Source organism: Primulina tabacum, chromosome 18 (genome assembly GCF_025594145.1).
Source record: "Primulina tabacum isolate GXHZ01 chromosome 18, ASM2559414v2, whole genome shotgun sequence".
NCBI lineage: Eukaryota > Viridiplantae > Streptophyta > Magnoliopsida > Lamiales > Gesneriaceae > Primulina > Primulina tabacum.
Window position 1 is genome coordinate 9171722 of NC_134567.1, and position 8990 is coordinate 9180711.

The 8990-nt window shown below is 32.8% G+C and overlaps 1 protein-coding gene across 1 annotated transcript; it reads left to right on the forward strand.

Annotated features, from left to right (window-relative positions):
• The first annotated feature begins 2603 nt into the window (after nucleotides 1-2603).
• On the forward strand, nucleotides 2604-4780 carry LOC142533075 (ubiquitin-conjugating enzyme E2-17 kDa-like). The gene is made up of 5 exons (XM_075639688.1): nucleotides 2604-2753; nucleotides 2845-2928; nucleotides 4039-4166; nucleotides 4264-4368; nucleotides 4460-4780. The coding sequence occupies exons 2-5, from the start codon at nucleotides 2859-2861 to the stop codon at nucleotides 4601-4603; spliced, it is 447 nt and encodes a 148-aa protein (XP_075495803.1). The 5' UTR covers nucleotides 2604-2753; nucleotides 2845-2858; the 3' UTR covers nucleotides 4604-4780.
• Nucleotides 4781-8990: the final 4210 nt, after the last annotated feature.

Consider the following 8990-nt stretch of genomic DNA (forward strand, 5'->3'; position numbering starts at 1 on the left):
TAGCACACGCTTCATAGCAAATATCTGATCTTTTGAAGATCATCCTGTGCGACTGATTCTTACACTCTTCACAATCTTTTACAACACTTATACTTTATCAGAAAGAGCTTGTAATCTGAAAAGAGTCTTTTCAGAACCTTTTGTATCACGTACTTTTTGAGTCGAGTAACTAAGAGTTTCAGTAGGCAAAGATGTAAGTCATTCTGAAGTGGGTGTGTACAAGAGTTGTACTGTAATATCCAAAGTCTTTTTTTAGTTATACCTTCTGGAAACAGGAGAAGGGGAGACGTAGAAGATTTCATCTTCGAACTTCCATAAACAACTACTGCCTACTGTTATTATTGTCTTTCACTTACTTCATCAGATTGTTTCCGCACCTATAATTGTAATCTAGGTGAAGGTATACGCAACAAGATAAACTACTATCTCTAACAGGATTTTAGTACCTCATCAAAAGAAAGGAAAAACGAGTAGAGTTTATTCACCCCCCCTCTAAACTCAACTTCGATCCTCAACAGGCGTGTATGTGTGTGTGTTAGTGGTGTGTGTGCGCGTGTGTTTGTAGGTAATTAGAGGTAATTATATGATTAATTAATAATTAACAACTAATTAAAATACTAACCTTCCTCTAACTTTAAATAAAATCTCTTAATTTAAAATAAAATGTACAAGTGATAGATCTTTAAAACTTTAAAGTTATAAAATCACCTAATAATTAAATTAGACTTTAAAAATGATAAAACTAAATAAATCATTAAAAATTCTCCAATCATAACATAAAATAAAATACCACATTTTAAAATTGTCAAAATTGTCGCCGATCTCTTTTCTTCGATCCGGCATCAGATAATCGCCTGAAAAATGAAACTCGAGAAACATTTTGTCGTGCATCACAAAGCATAATTAATTTAAAATAATGCATTTGAATAAATCATGTATCGCTAAAAATCAATTTAAACTTAAATAAAAAATTTAAATAAATGCATGGGTTTTACGTGTACTGATTTTGGGCTCTACACGAATCTAGGCGTTACAAAGATTATTTTTGTTATTTTAGTGTATAACTATTTTGTGGATTATCATTAACTAGAATAATCCTTAGTATGAGTATGTTGGGTAATTTAGAAATTGATACTTTGGTTTTTATTTATTTATTTAGAAAGACACTGTTGTTATTTTATTTTGCAGTTGTTTACTTATTTTATAAATTTCTAATTGTTGAGGTTCAATTATTGTACCTGTAGGATAAAGCAATCGAAATGATGTATTTGAGATGTTGTACAATTTAAAAATTTGAGTTGCATTGTTAACATCATCTATAAATTTTGGTAAAATAACAAAGATTCGGTCATAGACTTAATATCAGTCTCAAAGTCACGAGTTCGATTAGCAGTGATCCTTACAATCATTAATTAGATTTTTTTTTTTTTGCAATAATTGTGTCTGCTGGATAGAACAATCGATGCACTCCTTACAATATATGAGATATATATTGTTGAAGTACAATAATTTTCTATACTGAATAAAATATTCGAAAAATAATATTTGAACCGTTGTATAATGACACACACTCAATCACACACTAATTAAGTAGAATAGTTATTATAGAAGTAGTGTTTTGGATATTAAAAATGGATATATCGATTCCGTTAGTTAGTTCTCCTACGCCACACAATCTTTATAATATATTATAATATAGATCGTAATCGTTGTACACGAAGCTATGATATTATTTAATATTTCTAATTAATATTTTAGAGCTATATTATGAAAGAATTATATTTTTTATAAACTGACAAATACATATAGCAAAATACTGTTCTGGAATCCTCTTTTATTTAGTTGCATAATATAACAATGGTTGAAATTTTAAAAAAATGAATTGGTAAGTAATTAATCAAATTCCAAGAACCCTCTTGGTCAATATATAATAATTGAAATACACACACTACTACTTGTTAAATTAATTATATATAATAGAAAGTAACATATTATTTTCAATGAAATTTACCTAATTTTAAATATCAAATATATTATATTATTATCCCAATATGCTCTTATTTTTAAATATAAAAGTTAAGGTAAGATCAAACGCTTATTATCTAATCAAAAACGATAGTTGTTGGCAACAATATAACTCAAATATTTTAAATTGTATAATAATTCAAGTATCACGTTTCGATTGTTCTACCGCACATAAACAATTATTGTGTTCAATGATCTTATTCTCAATAATTTCACTATTTATAATCACATATGACATTGGCTATGATATCAATTTTAAGATCAAACATGACATTCGCTACGATATCAATTTTAAGATCAAATGTTTTCATTTTTATTAAAAAAAATATAGCTAATGAAAATGATGAAATTCAAAATTTTTAAATTATGACTCAAATTTCATGTTTCTAAGAATTATTGCACAATAACGATATATATGTATGTATGTATTTTGAATATTGAAACAAAGATATAAAAATGAAGTTTGTTAATATGTTGCTTTCGAGCAAAATGTGGATGTACTCAAAGTGGATCCCACGGATGAATAGGGAATCAACCAATCAACATGTGACTATCAACACGATGATTCAATGAATTTTTACAAAAAGAAAAAGGAAAGATTCCCAATAATTCTATAAAACTCATATCCGTACGTTGAATATAATTTCTCTGCAAATTTTCCCATTTACGACGAAAAGGCTCTCCCCCACATTTGCGCCGGCCGGAGGACCTTTTTTTTTTCCTTTCAGGTATGATTTCAAAGCAAAGTTACCAAATTTTCTCTTTATATTTTCTGAATTTTCGGTAAGGAAGATGGATTGGCGTCGATTTTTGTTGCAGTTTTAAGATCGCTGATGGCTTCGAAGCGGATCTTGAAGGAGCTCAAGGATCTTCAGAAGGATCCTCCTACCTCTTGCAGTGCTGGTATATTGCTATTATTTAAGATTTTTTTAAAAAAAATGAAGATGATAAAGTCTTGATTTTGATTTGTCTATGCAAGTGGGTTTTTTGAGAACAAAATTTTTGTTTTATTTTTTAGATTATAGAGCTATATTGGGGGATAAAAAGGTGTAAAATGATAAAAATACGTATGTGTTCTAATGTTTAAATGGTCAAATTTTACTAGTAATTTTTCTGGTCAGTTTTGCTTCAGAATTGTCTTAGTTTTTTATTGATCTTCTTCGGGTGAATTTTTACTGAATTTGATTTAAAATGTTATATAATCTACCTTTTCTCTGTTTAAATCGGACAATTCATTGTGCACAAGTGAAAAACCTTCAAATTTTTTAAGTGGTTTTTTTTATTTCTTTGCTTGAGGGTTGGATTGGTGATGCGTAATGAGTTGGAAAGCTCTGCTGGAATGGTAATGTTACAAATCTAAGTATAAATATCAAGTCAATCTTCTTCGTGATAGATGAATTCTTAAGAATTTTGACGAGGTTTGACTTCAATTCAAATAAGAAAGAATGAAAAAAGAAGATCGTGATCAGGTTTTTGAGTAGATTTACTAGCTTGGCAGCGATTTGTTCCAAATCGACGTGTGTAGTCAGACACATTTTGGGATCAAATTCTGCGTATGTGTTTCTTAGGTATGATATAACAAGTCCTGGACAAGGTTTTGAATGTAATGTATTCAGTGCTTTTCTTGAAAATACTTTTGATGCTTTTGTCAAAGACTTGATCATAATCTGGTAATTGAGATTATTATGTAGTTTTTTTTCTTTATTTGAAGTATAGGTAAGATCGTGACATGGACAAAAGTGACACAAATGATGCTTTAAAAATAAGTTCTCCGTTTATTCTTATTGTTCATAGACGTATCATTTGTGTATATTCTCATGCTGCATGCACTCAGAAAGTTTCCTGGTTGTGGCTCAATCTCTTGGTCGTCTGTATTTTTTGTAAATCCAAATGTATGTAATATATATTTTAGTCAAGATTGTGCATGAACGTTCTTTAGGCTTACAGGGAGCAAACTTGAGACTTCTCTTTGTATATACTAAATGTTTGCTTTCTTGTTAATATGAATTCAAGGTCCTGTTGCTGAGGACATGTTTCACTGGCAAGCGACGATCATGGGTCCTCCAGACAGTCCATATGCCGGCGGGGTTTTCCTGGTTACCATTCATTTTCCTCCAGACTACCCTTTCAAGCCTCCTAAGGTGTTTTTAGTACCTAACATTGTGCTTTATATTTCATTATTACCAATTTTTGTACCAAAATGTGTATTTCATGTAAATTCACCTTAATGATCTGCAGGTTGCTTTCAGGACAAAAGTTTTCCATCCAAATATAAACAGCAACGGAAGCATATGCCTCGATATATTGAAGGAGCAGTGGAGCCCTGCCTTAACTATTTCAAAGGTTTATTTTATTTATAATAGCCTAGCCTGTAATGCTGATTCATCCTGATATTTTAATATTAAAGTTCCCAAAAATTCAAACTTCACTTCAGGTGTTACTTTCTATCTGTTCTTTGTTAACGGACCCGAACCCTGATGATCCGTTGGTACCTGAGATTGCTCATATGTACAAAACGGACCGGAGCAAGTACGAGACCACTGCAAGGAGCTGGACTCAGAAATACGCTATGGGCTGAGTGCCTTTTTGTGTCTGTAAGTGGGGGTCGAATGGTGTACTCGAGTAGTCGAGTTTCTTCTAAAAGTAATTTGTTCTTTGTAAGAAACGGTTGGATTTATCTTCGGTGTCCTAGATTCTATCTAAACAACGGTCGAAGACATGCCCGTGAAATGAAATGGACTTGTGTTGCATTCTAGTTCTTTGACATGCTTGTTTATATATATAACCCGTGCTTGCTATTGTATGCTCTTTTCGTATCAAGTGAATCGTGTTTATTCATTCTGTTGACATCAGTCTGTGTTGCCTATTTAGTCAAACGCAAAAGTTTTTCTGGGAAATATTAGAAATGCACTGAACTGATGTTGGCTCTGGTTTTTTTATACATGCATGGTCCATTATTGCTTTGCAAGAAAAGTAGGGGAAAATGTTAAAAACAATCTATATATATTTTGTATGTCATCGGTGTGGAGGATGTGAATGCAAACTGATTGGTCAAATTGAGTTCTAAGCCCCATTTTGATCAGTTCGGGTGAACCAAGTTAAGTTTGAACGTTTAGTCCGATAAAATGTTACTGACCATAAGCTCGATAGCTGCAACCACTGTAAATCCCGAGCCAACTAGTAATATAAATCGGACAAATAACGCTGTATAATAATTATATATGTTTGTTAAAATGCATGGTGCATCGGTTGTGTAATCAATTAATATAAGCAAAAGTGCGTCATTTCTTTTTTTAAAAAAATATTGTACTTGGTCTGTTTTAAGAGAGGTCTAAAATATGACGATAGACGCCACTTGGCATGGGCTAGGTTTCAAATCAAAGTAATCTTAAATCCAAAAATTTGAAATTTTAGTTTTATGAAATACTTCGCTTGGGATCTATATGATGAGGACTAGATCTCTTTAGATACAACCAAAAATACTATTCCAATAGATGAAAAAAAACTGTATTGGCGTGGGTGTAAACGAATTGAGCAAGTTCGCGAGCTTTTTGAGTCTGTTCGAAAAATATTTGATTCGTATTCGAGCCGAACTCGAACATGTTCGAACTTTTTCGAGCCGAACTCAAGCTCAAATTATTTTATTTGATAGTTTGTAAGTCACTCTTAGGTCTTAATATTTTATTAATTTGTAAGTCACTCACGAGTCTTAATATTTTATTAATATAACATAATTATAGATTAAATTAATAAAGTTTGAGAATTTCGAGTATTTATTTTCAAAAAATAGTTCGAGCCAAAAGTTTTAAAACTTGCGAATTTCGAATTAAGCTCGGACTCGAATAGAACTAATTTGAGTTGAATTCGTGTTTTCAAATTTCGTTATATTCGATTCGTTTACACCCATCCGCGTGCACAAACAAGAGGAACATGGTATCTGTGCACTCGTAGAAGCGGCCCTGGGTCGAGTCACACACATTAAGAATAGCCCATGGATGAGATTGAAACTAAATAAGCTTAGTTCATCCTTTTTCCTCCAAATTATTGGAGGATATTTGAGCTAAAGATTTGAAATGACGGTAAGCCTAAAATCCACTCATCTAAACACACTCAAGTTTTATTAAGAAGATAATGGGTTGTCCCACCTACATGAAATTACAGTAAAAACATTTGAAAAATAACACAAGGGTTGAAAATCCAAATTCCAATATGGGATGATAATTCTGAGTGTATTATATAAGTTTTGATTTACAGGGAAAGTATAAGATCATCCTTCGTGAAACAATACATTCTTTGCTTTGCAAAATTAGTACAAATAAAGTGGATGATTACATAATTTCCATTCATGGACATGACACTTTATAAAAATTATGTGTGACTATGTGAATCATGTTAGAGTAGGTGTTCGGCCATGTTTCATTGGCAAGGATATGGGGATGTCCATTCACACAGATGGGTGATCATACGATAATACACTGGACAACCCTCTCTCGGACTATCCAAGCGGTTCTCACTTATTGAGTGGAATAGTCCGCAGTTATAGTTGTACACTATTAGTCCTTTGACCCGGGACAATGTAGAGGCTATACGTACTAGCATGCACTTTGATTGGTTTACCTACTCCATTGAAGGTCATCAGGTGGCGAGGTTAGGTGTAGTTTCGAAATACGTATGAGCAAATGCATTGTAGTCGGGGATTCACCATTCGCCTACGAGTGAAGATATCCTATTTGATCTGATGAGTTAATAGTGGAAGGAGTCTCTGGACAGAGCAAAAATGTGCTTTAGGAAAAAGGTGTTTTCCTAGTTGCACATGTCATGCTACTATTAGTACTCGAAGATAAATCGCATCGTTATCGAATTCATATGCAACTCTCGATATACCAATGGTTACAGATTCGATCGGGATATATGTGTTGAAGGGACCACACAGTACGCTAACCATGACTAAAGGTTCTTGCAGGCACTATCAGTGATACCTAGGGGATCATGAGACGATGCTACTAGACGCTCTTACCATGATCTGATGGGTGTAATCAGAAATGAGTTCTGACATTCTTGATCAAGGAGTTGATGAAAAGAATGTGGTTAACTAGGGTAAACCCGAATAAGAATAAATGTTATTCTGAATCACATGGAGATGTGACCCACGACTTGCTGTATCCCTGAACCATTGAGGGTCACACAAGTATCGGATTCTGTGTTCCCGTTGAGATAGTCAAGTTTCAAAGATTTGGAATTGGCGACTGTAGTTTGATATAGATCAAACAAGAAGCTTATAAAGGAGTTTATGAGCTGATTTCATAGGATGGAAGAAATAGAAGTTGGCATGATTGCTAAATAAGAAAGGATATTAGAACTGCCTGTTTTGTAAAGGAGTTTACTAAAAATGGCTGGCGTCCAATATGGTAAGTGAAAATTTTGATCTTCGAAATTTTCATTTTTCATTATATGAACAATATTTGTATCCTTGGTACATCGACGCTCTCGGATCATCGATAAAGGTTCTAATGAGTTTGAAATCATTTATTTAGTGAATTGAGAATTTACTGATTAAATGATTGTACTAGTAGTAGTGACTACTAACATGTACAAATTCCCATACATATTCTATAGGAGTCTAGAATTAAATTAACATATGAGTTAATTATGTAGATTAAATAATGGTTATTTAATTTAATTAATAAATATATATACATTTTATATGGTGATATAAAATATATGTATATATATGGTATTAATATCTCATGCATTATCATAAGTTGATAAATTTGTTATATATATTAATAATATGAGAATTTAATTATAATGAAAATATAGAGTCCTTGTGGGAGAAGAACTCATAATAGATTAGGAGTCTCATTCTATAAATACACTATAAGAGGGCATAATAATATAACGATTTTTTTCCACAAAATTCACAAAAATTCCTTCCCAATGGCAAAGACAACTCACGACCATATCATGAAATTTGAAAGAAAATTTTGACCAAAAGCAAATTAGATTTGCTTAATTGTTGATTAAGAATCAATAATTATTGGTTAATGATAAATTAATAATCAATTAGCATAAAACCATGATTTTGAATCATGGAGCTCTCGCCCATATTTTTCAAAAGATTTGGGAAAATTTCGACCATGTGATTTTCTTCCATCGTCGCGCCACTTCGTCTCCGGATTTTAGAAATTTGGAGCCTACAGTCTCAACGCATAAATCGTTTGGTTTTCTAGTGCAAATCATGCGAGGAAGACAGTCTTCGATCGTGGACCTAATTAGGCGATCAAAGGAGAAGAGCCGTTCGTAACGCACGACGCCCAAGAACAAAATTTTAAACTTTCGTTGTGTCTTGGGTGCGAGTACACGATGTCCCAACAATGGTATCAGAGCCAGGTTATTCCCAATCGTGTGTTTTAAATTAAATTGTGTTGAGTTTATTATTTCTACCAACGTAATAATTTTCAAGAAAAACACCCCTCAAAAATATTTTTGAAAAACCAGATTTAAAACAAAATTGGTCTTCCCGGAACTGTTCTGGGCAGACCCGCGCGGCATGCGTGCAGTGGCCCTGCGCACGCTGTGCATGGCAGGCGAGCAGCGTGCCTGCCAGCGCTCGATCGGATCGGATCGGGCAGCGGGCGGGCGGCACGGGAAGGTTCCTAGGAAAGTCTCGGGCACCACGATGGATCGTGTGCTTGAATTGTTCGAGTCTAGGGGACGATTTTCTGATTTTTCAAAATTTTGGGTAAAATTGATATTTTATGAAAATACGGACAATTTTACCCCAACAATAATTTTGATAAAATTAATTTCTTACAAAAGAAATAATTAAAATATGATTTTAATTATTTATGGTAAAAGGCGTTTTACAAAAAATTTAATTATTTGAAATAAATAAAAGTATTTATTTAATTTGATAATTATGGCGGTTAGTGATAATTTACGAGATACACGATTTATTGATAATA

What these genes read in the sequence shown, in the direction of transcription:
- LOC142533075 (XM_075639688.1), top strand. Translation starts at nt 2,859, where the DNA reads ATGGCTTCGAAGCGGATCTTGAAGGAGCTCAAGGATCTTCAGAAGGAT. An exon ending in TCCTACCTCTTGCAGTGCTG is followed by an intron (nt 2,929 to 4,038) that starts GTATATTGCTAT and finishes TATGAATTCAAG; the next exon opens with GTCCTGTTGCTGAGGACATG. An exon ending in CTGCCTTAACTATTTCAAAG is followed by an intron (nt 4,369 to 4,459) that starts GTTTATTTTATT and finishes ACTTCACTTCAG; the next exon opens with GTGTTACTTTCTATCTGTTC.